Source organism: Coturnix japonica, chromosome 8 (genome assembly GCF_001577835.2).
Source record: "Coturnix japonica isolate 7356 chromosome 8, Coturnix japonica 2.1, whole genome shotgun sequence".
Taxonomy (NCBI): Eukaryota; Metazoa; Chordata; class Aves; order Galliformes; family Phasianidae; genus Coturnix; species Coturnix japonica.
The window spans coordinates 11,074,423-11,095,516 of record NC_029523.1 but is presented as its reverse complement, the minus strand read 5'-3'; the positions used below and the strand labels follow the sequence as shown (position 1 = coordinate 11,095,516).

Genomic DNA, 21,094 nt, shown 5'->3' with positions numbered 1-21,094 from the left:
GACCAGGCGAGACATAAACTCACACTTCCAGGAAAATCTCAGAACTGAGCTGATCTGTCTCACATATCACCAGTGCCCCTGCTTCAGTACTGCTGATTGCAGTGGGAGCAGGCATGCTTACCCTCTCTCGCAAAGCTGAATGTTGAATACTCCATTCTGCTGATATCTTATTTTACTGGTGTGAAGAGCAGCAAAAGCGGTCCAGCTATAGCTGTATTTATAATGGAACTACCTTTTGATTGCGCTGTCTTTCATTTAATGTCTTATTAAACCACCTCAACAGAAGATAAATGCAAACAGGGTGCTACCTAGACAGCTGCTGTCAATGAATGTGCTTGAACCTGATGGAAAGCAGCCCAGTCTGCTCCCCCTGCCTCCTTAATATCAAGCTTTTTAAGACCAAACACAATGAAATTTGCTTCCCTCTAGACCCTGGAGCGAAAGGCTAAACTTCACAACTAAGCACATACAACTGGTTATACTGCTCCAGATTAGCAGCCCATAACCTGTGGCCAGCAGAAATTGCTTATGGAAAAGGTGGATTCGCTGCTTATTTGGTTGATCACACCAGGTTTTGGGGTGGGACTTCACATGGCAGCAGAGGCATCTGTTCAAAGTCCTGTTATCCTGCATAATCCAAGTGAATCAGTCTTGTGAGTTAATTAACGTTCAGCAGTGCACTGACCCAGGCTTTCACCTGAAATGGTTAGGTAGAAAGTAGCCTTTTCTTCTTCAGATGAGGGCTCTATAAGTAATCAAGGGACAGACAGTGAAGTGAAGATCACAATGAAGTTGTCAGCTGTCCATTGCTTATATTTGTCTCTAACTTTGGACTAGAATTCGGTCAAGAAAAGAAAGGCACCACATTTTTCCTGTTTACAAAGGTAACATGTAGTATTCTTACTGCATTTATATACAGGAGATAATTTTGCACATGCTTGGTTTTAGTGCACTGCCTGACTATGTGACAGCCTTGGCAGTAAGATCCCTTCTTTCCACCAAATCCAGATTCCTCTTCCTTTCCAATGATTACCCCTTGCTCCCCAAAAGAAATAAACAAGCCAACATACTGTCATATGATCAGTAATATTGAACCCTTAACATTCTGAAATATAAAACCATTCAGAATAAGTTGCAATTCTAATCTATACAGACATGTCTGAGATACTAAAAGACACACAATGCCTGCCTTGCTGCTGGTAAATCAAACATACACAGCACGATCTCATTGGGGAACGTGGGTGCAAAATGAATCACAAGCTAAGGCTCTAAGTAAAACTGCTCTGCAGAATGCAGCAATGGAGGAAGCATTCAAAGGTCCCTGCTGATGTGTTGCATACAAAATGACCTGTCTGCTCTATTACTAAACAAACATAAATACTTGGTCTAGCTTTGTCAAGGATCTAGAGCCATTACAAATCTTACTTGAGGAACTGGAGTAAATTGTCAGGTGGTTATTATTTTGTAAAAAGAATTTTACAGAATATATGATATATTTTTTTAAATCATTCACATTAATCTGAAACTTTTAATTTGCACACTATGAAGAAAAAGCTCATTATCAGTGACAAGTTCTACTACAGCAGTTATACAACACTGTTAAGTGCCACTGCTTTTAGTGGAATCATTACACAGCAAAGAGAAGGCAATTTCTGAAGTCTTTCCTGAGACAAATCTCCAGCAACATCTGTGTAAGAACTTTAGGGTTTAGCCCATAACCTATGTTTCTAGTAGGAACAGGAAGATATCCTCACACTGCATTATCATCCTGCCCAAACTCTGGCATAAGCCAGGAGGCTGTATGCAAGACCTGTGCCATTCGCTCAGTGCCCTGAACAAAGCAGCTGAAGTATTTCCAGCCAGATCATCCCCTGAAACAATTTCTATTCACTGCTTTTCTCGCCTTTATCAATAGAAGATGCTGCAGATGACATAATAATTTCTATATAACTAGAAAAAAGAAACCAGCAGGTCAGAGAATCTGGTCTGTTTAATAATGAGTTGCTTTTCAAGAAGTGCAGGTCTTCTTGGTGTGATTAGATCTGCAAGAACAAGAACACTACATTGTCTGGCAGCAGTCATGCTCCTATTTGAAAATGTCTCAAGATCACAAGGTGGTTTAAGAGAATAGCTTGGAGAAATTTTTAATTTTTACACCCTCCAAAACATACACATGTAGCTCTCTTCAGAATATGGGCATAAAATTGTTGTCATTCTTTAAGAAACTAGAAGTAATGGTAAGGAGGCATATGGGTGGCAGTGGTACACAGTGTAGAAGTAAGAAGATTGATGGGTATATATTTGTACACACGAACGCAAATCACAAAGTTCGACTGTTCTACCATATTAGTTTTCATTTGCTGTAGCTGTACAACATCAAAGCGGTGATGTCCTCATACACTGCATTTAGTGATAACGTAACGGGCTAGCAATAAAATAAATAAATAAATAAATAAATAAATAAAATCAAAGTGAGAGTTTCTAAGTAGTTTCCTGGCAATTGAGACAGCAGGCTCTTTCATCTGTGCTGTAACTGTGGCAGTGCATTGATTTAAACTCCTTCTGAGATCTCAAATGCTTTTATATTCTTAGGTCTTGCTGGCTGCTTTCTTTTTGCTTTTTTTCCTCCCTTCAAATGATAAAATTCTAGCATTTAGCAGAATGCCATCTTGCTTCCCCAGAAGACGGAGACTTATTTCAGCTTTGGTTCTAAACTGCACAGGATCTCTAAATAAAATAGCTCTCAAAATGCCATCCTATTAGGAAATCGGCCTTTGACTTCACAGTTTCTAATATTCTTATCACAGCAAGCGGATAAACAAATATTATTCCTCCTGGACACCCAGGAGAGGTTTTATAATGAATATATATATATATATATATATATATATTTTTTCCCTATAAATTTGGCTGTCTTTGAAATATTTTTACTGATATGTCCAAATGGTAAAGAAAAATTATGTACTGTTTTGATTTCATATTATAATAAATATTCCATTTTAACATTATCACAATTTAAAATAAGCTTTCTTTTTCAACTGAAATTCTTCCTGGTAACTACTGAAGACATAAATCCTCCTTCCTGTTTTTCAATGAATAGTTTAAGCTACTGATTTTTTGTTGTTGTCGTTTTTCTTCTTTTGTTAGCATCTATGGACTAAGATTCTGGTGGAAGAAGACTGAAAGTGTAAATGAATGCATGGTGCTTCAGGAAGGATGTTATTTCTGCCTATCTACCTATCCATATAAATCAACAGCCTTCAGAAAATTAACGTTACTGTTGTGAGCAAAAGCATGACTTTAATCTGGGGAAGGTACATGTAACATTTTAAAATTATTCTTAATAGTAACTGGGAAAAACTGACTCAACTAAAAGGGAGATCTTACCGGGCCATGCAATCTATCTGCTGCATAGCCCTTGGCTATGGAAATTACAGTGTATGCTTTCCAGCTCCTCTACATGAATCTACATGTGCCCAGACATGCAAAGCAAAAAGCGGTACAAACAGCACTGGTTGCTCAACACAGTGTTTAGAATAAAGTGAAAAGAGCTGCTACCTGACAGTAAGGAAACATAAAATTTTCTCTAAGAGGGGTTTATGTACTTATAGTATTCAGGACAACAAAGTCCACAGAAAAGCTGCCAATATAGCGATAGCTCGTACTCCTCATGTCTCAGTGAGCACTGACTTACCAGTACATTAAGTGCATAGCCTAAATTATCCTTTCTATCAGTAATTATTAGTCCTGCTGAAGGGTTGTAGGATTAAGAAATATTAGCGGAAGTGGATTATCAGACAATGTGGTGCACGCTCTGGAAAAAAACACAAGATTCTTTGTTACAAAGAATAAATTTGTAACTGAGCGAGAGCTTTCCAAATATTGATACAGTACAGATGGAATGATTTGATTCATTCACATTAGCTGCTTAAATGACTCTAGAGATATAGGTTAGCAGATGGGATGTTACTTAACAAGGCTTCAGCTACTGGATCAAGATGCAAAACTGATTTGGAAGATGGCTGATAGCCTTTTTAAAACATTAGAATTGAGCTACATGAACTAATGAACTACTGTTTGTTCCAAAGTCCAGGACAGCTTTCAGAAAAGAATCTGGTGGACTTCTACACTATTTCTACAAATATTCTGAGTTGTGGGAAAAAGAAAAACACGATCTTTTTTACTGAGTTCTAGGCTTAACATCCCAGTGAGAGGAAGGCTTACTGGTGGCACTGAAGGGGAAACATACAGCAGAAAGATTCAACAATGCCAACTGCTCCTTGATTTGCAGAGTAGGCAACCAGTCACAAGTGGGCTTAAGAAACTTATATAGAAAAAAATGGTGAAACATCACGTGAGTGTCAGTAATGAAATATTTTAGTTATTTTAGTTATGTGAAGAAAGCTCATCAGTGAACTGTTATTTTAATCAAAAGTATAGGCTAATGTCAGTAAGAAATGAAGCTCAAAATCAGCTAAAAGGAGATGAAGGTCTTGAAGGTATCTTGCAGGATAAGTGCTCTACCTCCTCTACAGCTCAGATTCTCTCTAAAGCAGGACAACACAGTGCTGAAGTGGCATTGCTCACAGCTCCTTGTGAAGCTACAAAAGCCTGCTGAGACAGGTTGTGAGGAAAACCTGCCTTAGCACCAAGGTGACAGTTATCCCCGCTAGGACTCTGCGTACAGGGCACAAACCTTGTCTAGCATCCCTGGGCACTAGTGAGTGTCCAGCAACGTCAGAGGAGAAGGCTACAATGCACTGCCATGGCAGGAGATAACAGCACTGTAAGTGAGCTGTTAGACATGTTATCTGACATTAATTTATAGCCTGTTCCAATGTAGCTTTCCTCCCCTTAAGTTTTCTATGACAGTTAAAGTATAATTGATCTAAATACCTAAACTGGAAGTTTGGAAGTGGTAAACTGGTACTTACCAAGGGATTCTAAGTGATGCAATTCTGTGTCCCAAATCTTTGAGAAGGGAAACGCAGAAGAAATAAAACATTTTCAGAAGGCTCCCTGTGGTAATTGTATTTTGGTTGGCTTTTTAGCTCCTGTCAACCATCCCTAGAGGAATGGTTATATTTCCTTATCTCACTAGAGCATTCTGTCAGTTCTTGGAACAGCAAAGTGGACCTTTATGCAGTAGGTGGGCAAATATACTGATAAAAGTGCTAATCGTGATCATCTTCACTCAGAAAACAAATATGATTCCACATGCCTTGAGCACTGAGGAGTGTGGAGACAGCCTTGTAATCAGCCATCTACAGCAAATTGTATCATTGTACTCTAGATCCATAAAATTAAAGATATCTTTGAAAGCAGATGAACTAACTCCCCTGTGTAAACAGTGCAATCACACACACAGGCTCTCCATCTATAAATGTATTTTGAATATCACTTCACATTTCGTTTGCTAACACCTAAAGGTCTCACCTCTCTCTTACAAGTTGTGTTGTGGAAAATGAAATCTTCCCACTCTCCCAATGGTTCTGCAGCTACTGGCACAGAATCAGCAGCTGTGCCAGATAGGCAGAGATTTACTCAATGCATTTCAATGTCCTATATCCCTTCAGTTCCTCAAGAGGACTTTCTAAAACAGATACTAGTGAAGTTGCTCAGATGTACAGGTTTGACGTCAAAAGTCAGACAGCCCCATAAGACATTTAGTCAGAAGTTGGACTTGACTGGAGTCAGTAAGCTTTTCCATTTTTGGAAATGCGTGTTTGTCAGAAGCAAGAGTGGCTCTAGGAAAATGTGCTGTTCAGAAAAGAACTGTATTCTGAAAAAAATGTGCGGAAAAAAGTTTCAGAATTGCCAATATGTGCTGTTTGACAACATGGAATGCAACAGCCCCACTTAGCTTGAAAATGTCTGTTTTGCGATGTCAGTTAATTGGAATGAAAAGGTCGAAACTAAAACATGCCGCAAAGTGATTGAAACAAAATTTTGATTCACTTAAATAATATTTTTTTTCTCTAGCACACATTTTTAGAAACCTTATTATCAGTTAAAATGAAAAACCATTTCCACCCTACAACCTTCCTGTGACAGAACAACTATTTCTTGGTCATGGGCTCCTCCCTGTGCAGCTTTCCTGTGGCCTCATATCCAGCAGGAAGGTAAACACATCGGTAATGCAGAGGCTCATTAATGTATAGGAGATCCAGGTTAGATCTTCTGAATTTTTCAACCTAGGACACTGAATCAGGCACAGTAGGGACTTGAACCCAGATCTATTTTGATTAAATAAAATTGGTCAGTGAGAATCAGTTTTCCCGAAGAAGTTTTTAACAAACTCTAATGAGAACCATCTACTGAGGGACGTCATCCTGTGACCAGAATTCTGAAAGCTTCCTGCTTCTCAAAATCAAACAGAAAAGCAATTTTTTCATTTTGGAACCTCAGTTCAGTCCTGCAATGATTAACCCCTCATCCTTGTGAGTCTTTCTCTCTACTACTGTCACATTTTATTTCAGTTAAAATTACTTTCATCCTTTATCAGCTTGCCTGTACGAATTTGTGCAGCAGCTGCTGTGTCCATTGAAGAGTGAGATTCATGTGAATAAAATAGTTCTGACCCTCTGAGTCCTCCGTGTCTGAGATAAAAACCCACTTCCACATTTCCTTGGGGATTGTTTTACCTATCTCTGTCCAAAAAATAAATATCAGCAAGAAAAGCAGTGACATAACTCAGATATTGAAGGAAATTAAACCCTTTCTTAAATGTACTGCCAGTTTCAGAAAAATGGGTTTCTCTGTTTGTTTCTTTCATTCAAATTGCGTGGATAAAAGGACCTCTCAGCAGACAGATCAAGCTGTGTCAGGGGGCTTACGTTGTAGCAGGAAAAATACTTCAAAAGGCATTGGGGCTCCCAGTCCCAGATTGCTTCCTCCTTCCTGGGCAGAAAGAAAGATTTTTCTACCACTGGGGAAATGGTTGGAATGGTCATCTGGTCTTGTTAAACTGCAATCAGCCCTGCACCGACCCAAGCTGGTGCACAGCCTGAGGACTGCAGAATCAACGAAGCTTTGACAATACAAAATGGAAAATTTCTTGCTTGTGTACGTTCTTTGTATGACTGATAATGTTTCTGAGAAAAACATCTCTGACGGCAAAGCTTTGCAATCCTGAATGTTTTGCGTATACCCTCATAGGAAGATAAAGTCCTCTGCCAATACAATATGTGTAATTTAAAAGAAAATATAGGAAATCCTCTAGTTAATGGAGATGGCAGTAACAAGAAAAGAAACTCAGCATTTTCCACCTAGCTTGTCTTTCCTTCTCCTTACATTATATATCCAATATGAGTTGGCTACATTTTCAGTTTGATTTCCAGTCACTTCCATGTTGAAACCCAAGAGTAACTTTGTATACAACAAAACTACAAACTACTACTTTCTGTCTGAATGAAGCCTGCACTGAATCAAAAAGATTGCCAGAAAACTTGTCCACTCTAAACCAAGTTTCTTTCTGAAAAGTCATCTGCATGTTGCTTTTACTTTGTAAATTTCTAAACAAAACTCACTTGACAACAATTCACACCATGTCCTTTTATCTGTAGGGAGGATGGCTCTGTGCTCATTCAGACACTAGTAGTGTGTATCCACATTAAAAATATAAACAGCATCGGAAAGAGAAATAATATTGTGTATCCTTGTGAAGCGGAAAGAGAGACAGTGCTGCCAAAGCAATTACTATTTGTGTGTCTTCAACTCTGAAGTCACTGATCCACCAGACTCAGAGTGGACACCTGGGTAGAGAGGGGAAGGGGAAACTCAGTGTCCCCAATTGCAAGAGCAGGGAACAAATCCTCCACAGGTGTTGGAAGCAACTGCCATAGGACAGAATTTGAGCTGATGCTCCATTGAGACCTAATTGCTATTAAATAATTATTACCATTCCATGATAGTTAAACCTACTTTGCATGAGAATCCATTATAGGAATGACAAATAGCAATTGTTATGGAATGAGCTTGAATTCATTCTTACAAATTTATGAAATAACAATCCTATCTATGCAGACCTCATTTACTAGCTGGTGAAATGAGCACAAAGAAAGGAAAGCTAATAGATAAATCCCTTAAGCAGCTCCAAACAAAATGTAAAACTACCGCAAAAAATTGCACAAAATAAAAGGCATTACTAGCTTAGAGTTCAGTCCAGAACTTTACGACATGATGATTTGAACACTGTAACTTTTCATTAAAAGTGGCAAAATAATTAAAGTAAACATCAATAATGAAAACCTGTTATAACCTGATATTTTTATCCACAACCAAAGAACTTTCTAGAATTTTTTTGTCTGAGAAATTGAGATTTCCACTGAAAGGGATTCTAGCCAGCAATTAGCAATTTCCATTCCAAGTATATGTAACAGAGTAAGCGTGGCAGTTCTCTAATGACTTTTTTTTTTGTTAACAAAAGAAGACAGACAGTTGAGAACAGGTTTTGTTTCTCTAATTAGCAGTGAGGAAAGAAAAAAGCAGAAAATAATGAAATGTTTATTGGAAGGATCACTATATGTATCTCTGTCCCAACTCCTCTCTCTTCCACATTCCTTTTTCTTTTGATTTTATTTCGACATGTTCAAACGGCACTTTGTTCCCTCTTTTGTTTCTCCATGTACTGCAAATTTCATCTCTGCCAAGAAGGGCCACTCCATTCAGTGCCACGTCCATTGAAGACTTTTTTAAGCATGCAGCTCTGTGAGCAGCAGAGCTAATGATACCTGGCTTCCAGCAGGTCTGTGTCTCCTGGTTGGGTTCTCTGACGTCTAATAAGGTGTGACTGCCAATTAAAGCCTTTCCTGTGGCTGACACAGCCCTGGCAGTGCTGTCCCATGTGGATTCTCAGAGGTCTAATGGAGGTGAGCCTATAGCGTGATCGTTCTTACAGTGAAGGAATGCAGGTACATACTCTCCACTGACTGACTTTATCATTTTCCCAAAACTTGTTAGAGTAAAATAATTTCTATCTCCTGTCAAATTTCAAATGAAATGGCTGCAAAGTTCAAATGTGACTAAGGATTCTCAAAAGGATGTACAAACACATTGAGCTTCTTTGGGAACACAGGCTTTAGTATTTTTTAAAACTCTGTTTCTGAGGATACTCTTATCTAAATCAAAAGACTTACATATGAAAGGCATGTTTGCCTTAAGTGGTATTTTGTTTCCTTAAAATTGTTGGCAGATGTAAAGAGCCATTTCTTGAATCTGTCTGACTCTCAGTCATACAGCTCTGGTGGCCCACTACTGCATCCGGCAATCTATTCATTACTGAACAGCTTTGTACAGGTTGTGTTCTTCTACCCTGAGCCACGGTGTGGAACAGAAAGTGTGTGCTGCCAACTGGTGCTAAGCACACCTGTTCTCTGTCACCATGGCCAGCAGAGCTCTCTGACAAAAACCTCCCTGCCAACATGACAAAAAGCCTTTGCTCCCCAGTGCAGTGTGCAGATGGCAGGGGCTGGGTGGGGTAGGCAGGAGAAACCCATCCATAGAGGCTGCACCCTATGCTTGAGGCTTGTAGCCTGAAACCTGACTTCACATTCCCCACACAGTGCCGAGATTAGACACAGGGAATCACTGAGCCCTTATATATATATATATATATGGGGAAAAGTATGGTAAATTATTACAGGTTACACTTACTTTGGAGGTTTCATTTGGGCTTTTTTTGAGCTTGGGGATGAGAAAATGTTAGCATCTAAATATTAAGATATGACATAATGTTTATGACTTTTTTCATATCATTTTAGTGATTATATTTTCAGAACATTGCTTGTATTTTCTGATACCCAGGACACCTCATATATCATAGAAGGGCTCCTTGCAGGGTTTCATATTTGCACAAATACAACAATACCACTCTCTCAAAGTTCATGTCCCACTACTTTGTGGTGGGAAAATTGTTTATTCATGCACAAGGGCCATCTCTCTGTTATATAAAAATCTCCAGCTAAAAACTTCAGTAAAATGCCTGCTGAAGAAAAAATAATGATCTAACTGTCCTGAATCCCTCGAGACTCTGGCTCCAAAGAGATACCAACAAGAAATCTCCTTGAAAATGTTACAAAAAATGCAAGCATTCTCATAAAAACAACTGCGTTCCACACTGGGGGCAGATTTTATCTTGCAGAAGCCAAAAATATCCCTAGTAGTTTGCCATCTAGAAAATACTTCCAGAAAGGGTTTTGTTCTTGGTCAGATACCTGAGATGCCTTGCAGAGCTGGCAATAGGCAGGAGAGGAGGGCACAAGCAGAGCCGGCCTCACACAGCTGCTCCAGGGCATGGGCACTCCCACTGCATTCCCTGCCTGCAGGAGGAGGTCCGGTGCAAGGAGTGTGCAAGAGCACACACTGCCTTGCTGCACTGCCTTCATCCAGCCCTGATCCAGCTGGATGCCACGAGCAGGGCTTGGGGTGACACTGATGGCTACCCTCTCCCAGGTGGGACCACAGGTACAGCACTGAATGGGTGGATTTTCAGTCTTAACTGTGTAGAGGGCTTCACAGACACCCTTGCTGGAGAAACTGGGGACAGGTATGTCCTCCATTTTATAAGAGCAGAAATATGCTTGAAAAGATACATGTATTCTTTTCAAGTTAATGACCAAAATTTGAGATTAACAAAAATGTTCCATACCCAAATAATAAATGTTCCATACCCAAATAAAAGACTCTGCCATGAAAAATGTATACTTCAGAAAGTACCCCTTTGTTCTACCTTCTTTTTTTTTTTTTTTTTTTTTTTTTTTTTTTTTTTTTTTTTTTGTTACAGCTGCTAGAAATAATGACTACAGAATCTCTTTCAACAAAAGGTCATTTATGTCAATGGACAGAACACAGAGGATCAGATCACCTGCGGTAATTGCAAATTAATGCTCTACTGCTAATGCATTAACTACACAATATTGATCTACAATTGAATCATACAGGCTACTGTGAAGTGATTTTTACTTTAATATTTTTATGCTTCTATTGCTTTTTCCATAATGCATTTTCTCTTTCCACTGGAATTTTCTATAATTGTCTCTATTTTTAATTTCCTACAGTGAGATGACTTTGAAAAATGCATGTCTGCTTCAAAGCCTTGTAAAAATCTGAAAAACCATCAATGTGACACGCTAAATCACATACATGACGCAAAAGATGCAAAAAATCCAATATACATCTTATTTTGATTAATTGTGGCTTTAAAAAAAAAAAAAGCTCACTTATAGAAAAACCTCATATTTCAGCCCCACTGGATGCCTATAGTAATGAACTGTACATCAAAAAGTTGCAGCCAGACATCTCTGGAGCTTTGTGTATATGAGGAATGCAGGATTGGATAAAGGAGTGCACTACAAGAGTTAATTTTTTATTCTACACTTGTACTGAAAAAGGAGTTGGGGATTTGGGTGCCTTAGAAAAAACTGCCAACCTAAGGAATCACCTGAAAAATGACAGAAACACTTCAGCATTTTACTGAAAAATGTTAAAAAAAAGTGTTGCTTTTTTTCCTCACTATAACATTATGTGGAATAATATGGATTAACTGCAGTATAAAATTGTAATTCCAGCTACAACTGATTACAATGATCCAGTTTGCTTTAGATATCTGATCAAAACTTCTTCACATATGAACATTTTTGTCAGTAGCCTAAAATGCTGCTGCCTTCTAAGGCTGGGGATAGAACACACAGCAAATGCTGACATTCTTTCCCAGAATCATTCTCTAACATACCTGATCAATACCACTTGAGGCCGTTAGAGTATGCATCAAAATATGGGTTCATCACCTGACTCCTTGCATTCCAGTGTACGGCAATTTTGTAAATGGAAAATTAACAATTTCCATTTTGTTAGCGGAAAAGAAGTTCCCACATTTTAAAAATAAAAGCAGATGGAAAAACAAACAAACAAACAGTGGAAAACTGATCACAGGTGGAATAGCTGCAGAGGCAAACCTGATCTTGGTTTTAATGGAGCTACATTTATTATTCATAAACCTCTTCACTCGGAGATATACCACATGGCAATTAAATCAACTCGCACAAAACCTTTGTCTTTTCCCTGCTTCTGAACATCATCCTCTCATGACAGAGAAGACACTGGACTCTTGTCCAGGCAAAACAAAGACAAGCACTGTCATCCTGGGCTCTCTATCCGTCCTCTGAAGATGGATCACTGCAGTCTGCGCTGCTTAATTTTATCAGACTGAATGTGTTCAAAACTGACAATTTGCACCCCATTAAAATACTGTTAACAAGGGCACATTCACATACTGTTCTTTGAAATAAGGTGGTGGTAGCAAGGTCAGTGGGCAGGTTCAGGTTTTTAGGTGGGAGCAGTTAAGGAGATTGCTCTCATTTGGTACAGCTGAGTGCAGAATGCATGCCCACACTGCTAAAGCCCTGGCTGTTTGTTTTCCACCTCTAGACCAGTCTATCACTTTTGCTTTAACAAGTGACCTGTCAAAGCAACAGGAGTTTTCACTGTTCAAGACAATAGAACTGAGGCATTTGGTACCAAGGACATTTAGGAGAGAAATTGGGATTTGAGGAGAAGTATATTAGCCAGCTATTTGTATGACCTTGTCTTCAGAGATAACTTGTTCCAAAGATAACTTGCAAAGATGAGGTTGCCTTCTTCTGCTTATCACAAAGCATCTTGCCTGAGCAGCAAATGGATATCTCAGTCTAGGCCCAGACAAGTGCATTCCTTGTATAAATGTCTATACAAATTACCTGTTTCCCTCACTTTTCCATTTGCCTTTCCTTAGAGGAGAGAAATTTATGGCATACTCACAATCTTGCATGACATTTTCTAAAGACTTATTTTTAAATTAATGTAATTGAACTAGTTCAGAACCTTACATACACAGCACTTTTAGAATCCATTTATCTCAGATAAGTTTAAACATCTCCCTTACTTCAGAGAAACAAAAATAAGCCACTCAAACTGAGGATGAGTTTGATCTAGAGAAGTTTTAAATCAGTTCTAGAGCTGATTAGACTGGTGAGAGTTTTTTCCATCATCTTTGGAAAAGGCTGATTGGAAAGAGAAACCATTCTCTGAAGCACAGAATACCAGGATAGATTAATCTCTGAAAGCTAGTTTTGGACAACTTAACCATTAGTTCAAAGAAAATAATAATAGTGTATCTAAAGGGAGGCTACAGAAAAGAATGGGACACACTCCTTAGCAGGGTCTGCAGTGATAGAACAAGGGGATAAGGCTTCAAGCTCAGGGAGGACAGATTTAGATTAGATAAAAGGAAAAAATCTTTTACAACGAGGGTGGTGAGGTAGAACAGAAAATCGTTCTACGTGGTATAGCTGAGATATGCAACACTGTAACTGACAAAGTCATCAAAACAGAAGCTCTATTAGCAACAAGAAATGAAATAGGTATCACTAAAAACACTCCCTTGCCAGTCCTACTCTTCTGTTGACAAATTCTGCTCTGCAATTTGTACCATTACTTAGTACATATATTGAAGAAGCTCTCAGAACATTTAGTAGAAATGGTAGATCTTTTGTTTGTTCACGGGAAAAGAAGTTTGAAGCATTCTGAAGCAAAAGGTAGGGAATAGTATTAACAAAGCTAAAAAAAAATATGTGACAAATCTATAGAATAGCAGAATAGCTCCCCAAAACACTATCTTTAGGCACAACAAAAAAAATAAACAAAGCAAAATATCAAGTTAGCCTAGAATTTTTAATTACTTTTAATTGATACAGTGATCACATGACTATTGTCAGTAGTCACTATAGCTGTGCATAAAGAATGGTCACACTGAATCTAATTTTTAATGTTGAAGTGGATTGTGAGAATGAAATCACTCCAGTCATCCCATTCAGTGACACAAAACCAATAACCACAGCTGCTGTTGTCTTTGGTGGGAACTCCACATGGAGGGGGACAAGTATCTACCAGAATATAGTGTTGTATAATGTTTGTTTATAATATATATAAATAAAGTTATATATAACTATATAACTTAACTACCACGCACCCCTTATTGATCTGTCTAACATATGCTGCAATGATACCTTGACATACCTATTAGAATGGATAAGGGGCTGATTTCCAGCCAATTTTCTGGTATCCACATTCACAAGAAAGATTCCTTTTCATGACACTGACTACCTAACCAAGCCAGCTTGTTCAGGGCTTCACAACAACCCATCCAGCAATGTAAACAGCTTCAATCACTGTGTGCAATCCAAAACCATACTCAGTATAATGGCCTGCAATGACAACAACATATACAGGAGGTGCAACTCTGCACCTTCTATTACAATAAGCAAGCTTAAGAGGCATAGACTCCCAGATTAAGAGAAGTTACTTTAGATGGACTCCCAGTGGGATTCAAGTAATGTTTTTTGACATACCTCTCTTCTCGAGAAGTCTCTTAGCAGAAGACAAAAAACAAGAATAAAGGATGGTTGAACAGCTCAAGCTTAACACTGTGTAAGCCTTGCTTGTATGAAAAGGGAGAAATGTTTAAAATTTAAATCCTACAGATTGTAGGAAAAAGCAATAACATACTCATGGACAGCCTTTTCCCAGACTGGTATTGTAACATCCAAAGTCTTCATGTGGAAATTCCTGTTTAAAATGAATCTCTTTCAGCAAGAAGCACTGTTAAAACTTGAAAAGTGCTTTCAGTTGTTGAAAAAGACCACTATGATAATATTTGAAAGGAAGATACATTATAGCTGTAATTAAAGTGACTTTAATTTTCATGTTTTAGAGAAATAAAAATACCTGTAAAACTGAAGCACCACTGTGCAGAAACTGGAGCCCACTTTCAGCAGAGTCAATGCCTCCAGTTGCTAGGATGGGAAATCCTGGAAGAGCACGGGCTATAGCAGACACTGCACGGAGTGCAATGGGCCTAATAGCATTTCCTACAGAAAAACGGAACATTTTGTTAGCAACATCATAACACCCCCGGTGTAATTTACACATCCCTCATGGTAGAAAAGCCAGGAAATAACATTTAATTATGAGAAGTAGAGGTTATATTAATTATAAAATGATATGAACTGGGTTTCAAGTGGTATCAATGCTTGCAAAGTATTATGAATGTGGGTGAAATAAACCAAATTGCAAAATGATATGGAAAACATTGCAAAGCTGCACAGCATTTTAGCTGTTGCTCAAAACAAAGCTTAGCAATATCTGAGACAGAAAGCAATATTTTACTGTACATTGTAGACAAGATAGATCTTTGCTACTACATAAAGAATCAGGTAGGTTTTTTTGAACACGTATGTTGTGCAAGTAAGAGGAAACATCCTGCTTATTTATGCCTGACTAAAAATTGTTTAAAAGCACCATTTCACTGCACTTGACACTTCATCTGTCATTTAATGTGTTTTCCCTTTGAATGTTTGTAGATTCGGGTAATCCTTTAAGCAAGATCCCTTTAACTATTAACATGACAGTCAGAAGCTCAAAAGAGTAAATTCATTTATGGTTGAATCTCCAAGGCCACAGCTTACATTTTTCAAATGTTATACAGAGGCTGAGTCAGACAACTCCCTGCCACATCTAGAGGGATAATGATTAAAGTCACAATGTATCTGCTTTGGCTACAGCCTATTGATGGTATGCAACTATTTTAAATACTCATATAGATGCTGTTAACTGACGTGATGATGTAGGCAATTGATACATTTAGCAAGTTATTTTTAGGCTTTTTGGGATTTCTCTGGAAAATTCCTGCGTTCTTAAAAATTCTACATAATATATAGAGAATTTTTAGGATTATTTTATGTTGTCATTGGAAAACAACACTGTAGTTTAAGGGAGGGATACATTATTCCCAGAGGAAATGGCTGGCTGTCAACCTACACTAGGAAATGGAAATATACTGTGTCAGGTAAATTGGGGAAATGCTATGATGTAAAATACTTCTGAACACTTTTCATGGGTATTGTTATAACCTTTAAAGATTTAACCTTCTAGAAGGGCAAATAACCAAAGGGTAAGAAAGAAAGAAAACTAATGCAATGAACAAAGCAAGTGGAGAAGTAACCAAAATTAAGTAGTGCAGGGACAGAACAAATATAAGATAATGCATCACAACTCCGCTTAAATGTCTGACAAGTGTCCCTGTTTTTTTTCAGGCAAAACTTCCTTCTTCAACCTAACTGTGCTGACATTATTTCTCTACCTTTTCTGAAGCAGAAGCACCACAGTTTGCCAGCTGGGTTTAGTAAAGACTTGTCAGGTCACTTTTCCATGGCAAAAAATGGAAATTTGGTTTGTCTTAACCATTAAAAATACTCTGTGTTCAGTTCACGTTGCCTTTTACAACATACCACTGCCCCTCACTGCAGCTCTAACAGACAACACTGAATTAGCAGGTTATCCTAGCCCATCAGTATTATGAACATTCACATTCAAAAGCTCAGCTAAGCAGTCACTATCAACACCTGAACTGGATTCAACAACAGACTGCCTTCTTGAACAACAGTATCTTCTTCTTTCTTAGGACAGACACTTCTCAATTGCTGATCTGCTATCAGGACTCACAAGATCTACTCCAGTGCCCATGCCAGCAATCAGGACTACTTATAGTCTTTACATAGATAGTTCCTGTTGTTTTAACAGAGGCTACACAAGGATGTGACGTTTTCAGCTTAAAAACTGCAATCTTTTTTCATCGGGGAGCCTATCCCAACATCAACTATCATTAAGTTTTGAGGGTGATACTAAAGACTATCTCATAAAAATTACAGATCTCTCTCACACACACAAAGAGAGAAAAAACTCTATAAGGAATCAAAGTATATTACAAACAGGATGACAGAATGGAGCTGGAGCTAAACAGGAACTGTGTTCTTGATGATAATGACTATTTGTCATCATTCGAGCTAGATCAATTGTAATGAGTTTGAAAGGAACAGAATGATACTCTGAAGAAGGATGAATGCTAGTACCCAAACAGCAAATATTACAACAGAATTGATGGACCAGTCCTAAAGAAAATCTGAGACAAAAAAAAAAAAAAAAATAAAAAATGTAAACTGGGTGTTACTTCTGATGGATTTACTTGTAAAGTCTTTCAGAGGCCATACATGCTAAGACATATACTACACAGCCTGGAGCATTAAAATAATATCAATGAAAAACATCAGTTTGTGAAACTTTTCTGTGTTTGAAATTGAGGCCACAGGTAAGTATCAGACTTACTATATTCCTTTCAGGCACTGACACAGCTACTCCAGAATCTCACTGTGATGTGGTAGTTACTTTTCACAAAGGTGAAAAAATTCAGAAATTATTAACTCAAAAATTATGTGTCTACAGGGAAATTTCTTCCCAATCTGCAGGAGTTTAAAACTGACATATGGATTGAGGCATGAAGGTTTATATTCTTTCAACTGCAATGTAACTCTAAGAGTTCGCATTCTATCAGTTTTTAAGTCTTTTAGATCAGTGGCCTAAATGATATCCCCCAGGAAAGAGTTCCACAAGAAAACATTTATAGGATATAATTGTTCCTTTCGTCAGTCTGATTAAATTAGCCACCTTTTCACCTAGGTGAAGATCTCTGTACCATGGTCAGTGAAGAAAAAGGAACAAATGACAGCTTATTTACATCTTCAGCACAATAGATAATCAAAAAAGGCCTTCAATGAGAGTAAAGAAATCAAGTACTTGATATGACAAAGCCTAGTAGACGTGGCAAAGAAGCTTAGAATTTCTTAAGGAATACATAATTCTTAGAACTAGCTGCACTTGATATCCAAAACACAAGTTATTACTTACATTTGGTGATTAGTAGGTTAGTGAGAAATTGGTACAAAAGTATTCCATTCACCTCTAATTCAACTAAATTAATTCTAAAACATTTCAGGAGTGCTTCTGATGAGCTCAAATAAGTGGCTCTACTGACAATCAAAGGGTTGACTGAGATGTCAGCATTCATCTCAGCATTCATCTCAGCATTTTTTTCTTTAGCATTTGAGTGTACTGAATACAAAAAAATCACAACAGAACACACAAACATCACAACCATTCTCCTAGACATTCCTTGATCAACTGTTCAGGAGCCTCCCTTCCATAATAAAAACACTGTTCTGGATGTGGTTTACTTGCACTAGCAGATTGAAATTGAAAGCAAGCGAAATGGTGAGAAAAACTTCAGATTACAGAAAGAATAAAAAAGTGTAGCAAAGCCAAGCTATCAAGAAAGAAACAAATAGAAATAAAGTGGGTAGTAACTTTGACCTAGAGTTTTCATTTTCCTGCATTTTCATTGGACTATCATAGCAAGGTAATAAATTTCATTATAGAGATTTGTGGAGAAGGAGTTTTTAAAAGTGAAATAAAGGAGATTTAATGGCAAATTTTAAAGGAGTTGTAAGTAGCGGAGGAAATTTACAGAAAGTTATCTGATAAATCCAGTGGTATTTAAGAAGCAAAGATCCAAATACAGCACACATTTGAAACAGATTTCACATACTAAAAAATAAGCATCCTCCACATAGTTTGACATGTTGAGACCTGTAATTTCACTTGTTAAGAACCCGAAGCTGGAAAATTGTTGGTATGGTACTCTCCTGATAGCAGCGTTACCAGATGCTAGATATGTTTATCATTTGCCTTGCTATAAAGTAATGAGATTTAATAAACAAAATCAATTTATCCAAACCTAAAACAAGGGATGAGATTTGAAAAAAAGAAGACAAAATTATGTGGTGGAGATGCTATGCCATTGTATGTTGAACACTACTCTTTCAAGTCTCTCATCTGGAACAAATACTGTTACATAAAGACTTAAGCAATGAGAAACTGCATAATGAAAACGTCCACGATCCATTTTCTTGCTGTAAAACAAAGTAGGCTTTTGTTTGTTCCTTTTTGTTTATCTTTTTTTGTTTGTTTGAATAAAAGACCAGATTTGTCATGACTATCAGGGATTGACATAGAGGAAAGTCAAGAGGCAAAACACATTGCAAAGCAGAAGCAGAACATACACCAGTCAAACACCTTGCCCAGTTCAGGACAGGTAGGCAGCGCTGCTTTTGTCCTAAGGACAGCAGGCTGATGGTAAACTGATGAGAGGTATTCAGCCTGCTTCTTTGTTTGATCATTTAATTTTCCTTGGGAAGTAAAAAGCACTTTACCAATGCCAGAAGACATGTTTTATTAAGACTTCATAATTCCTTAGAGTCTCTGTAGGACTCAGTTCTGCCAAGCACCAAAAACATCCACTTGTTGAGGCTTGAGAGCCAAATTTAATACCTTCTTCAGTGAGAAACCTAGTGTTAGCTTCAAGCAACACCATAGTTTTGGAAGTTCTAAGACAATTTAGAACTTCTTGACCCCAGTGATTCACCCATGGGGAAAAAAACCAAACATTCTCAGTAATCTTCAGCACTAGGCTGCATTGTCACTTGCAGAATTCTGCACCAATCTGGAGTCTAAAGTCTTTAGGATAACTGCAACAGCTCTAAATAGCTTAGGTAGAAGTGTTCCACAACCAACAGAATTGAGGTGAGTCAGTTCAGATTAATAAAATCTGAATCTTGAAACAGTCTGAATAGCCTTTATCAAACTCTGCATCTACAAGATGGACAGGTTTACAGGAAAAGGACACTCACAACTTTGGCATGTTTTGGTGAGAGCAAATATTATTATCTATGGTTACCAAATGGAATAAAAATTAATTCTGGTCATAATTCTCCCCATTCTGTACATTGCAAAGTGAAATTTGTTTTTAATTTGCATTACAATATACCAGTGTTCTCTTTTACAAATTTAATATCAAATTTAAACCACAAACTGCAAATACTACAAAGAAAACTAAGCTGATACAAAAAGCAACATTATTTGTGTTTAATAAATTTTCATTAAACTCTGTGCTACCAAAAAAACCAAACCCCAACATAAGACAAAAAACAAACAAACAAACAAACCCCCTGAATAATCTAAGCAAAATCACTCTCCTTGTTTCTCTAAATGCATTTTCAGAAGACAGCTGATGTTGTTATCTCCGTGACAGATAAAATTAATAGAGCTAATGACAACAGAAGCCAATAACTTCAAATACTAGATTTGGTTGAAAAAGCTTTACACCAGGAAATTGATCTGGGAAAGTTCAGGCACTGTAAATGATCAGTTCAGTCCTGCAGAAAGCAACTAGATAAGGAAGTTTGAGGGTTAGGAAATAATCACAGAAAATGTGATTAGAACCCTAATCATTTGAAGAAATTTTGTGCCAAATATGTGGGTTGCCTCAAACTGGTGATCAAAGTACCATCTATATATTTATTACCTGAACCTGTACGCAGTCCAGGGAAATGGATATAAGGATTTTAAAAAATTCATTTGCATGACATTTCTTCTGATTGCAATTATTCTGTATGTTCTTTCTCTCTCCCACCTGTAGGTGGCCACCATAAGCTACACTTATCAAATAACTCATTAGCAGGGTTTTCAATACTGTCATATCCAGATAATTAGCAATTTATTTAAATAACCAATTTCTGTGGAAATAATTGCCATGGAATGCCCTGAACCTACTTTTTATAAACTATAATAAAAGTGTTAAGATAATCCCTGACATTTGCAAATGCCATTAGTTCACCTTTCCTTTTGATAGTGCTGTGGCATTATGTTTAAACAATTACCCGATAAGGCAGCAGTTTAATGAAACAGTGTAGCAGGCATATTCTTCAGAACGGCCAGTGAATGCATTTACGTAGGTTGCTCTGAAAATAGTGCCTCCTATTTATTTCCATGGAATTTACAAAAGATGTAATGGGAACAGTAACACTATTTGGCAAAGCAAATTCTCAGCTACAAAACACTCCTTCTCAATATAGTCACCACTGTAAGCTATGCTTTTTCACCACTGATGAACAAGAGTCTGCATACTGCACTCATTAAAGTCCACATGGCCATCCAGAACATGGCTTGCCTTTCGCATTGCTGTCACCACTGCTGAAACATACCACCCACCACTTCACTGTGCTCACATCCACTGTTTGGTCTCTGTAAACATTCAGCAATAGCCAATGTATTCATTGGGTGCCAATGGTATATATATATATATACACCATATATATATATATATGTATGT

General features: G+C 37.7%; 1 protein-coding gene across 3 annotated transcripts in view; it reads right to left on the bottom strand.

The window, feature by feature from the left end:
• DPYD (dihydropyrimidine dehydrogenase) overlaps positions 1-21,094 on the bottom strand; it is a 319,673-nt gene that overhangs the window by 47,033 nt on the left and 251,546 nt on the right. For all 3 annotated transcript variants that reach the window (XM_032446240.1, XM_015870373.2, XM_032446239.1), the window contains one exon: positions 14,761-14,903. In XM_032446240.1, the coding sequence (XP_032302131.1) occupies positions 14,761-14,903 (143 nt within the window). The remainder of the gene's footprint in view (positions 1-14,760; positions 14,904-21,094) is intronic.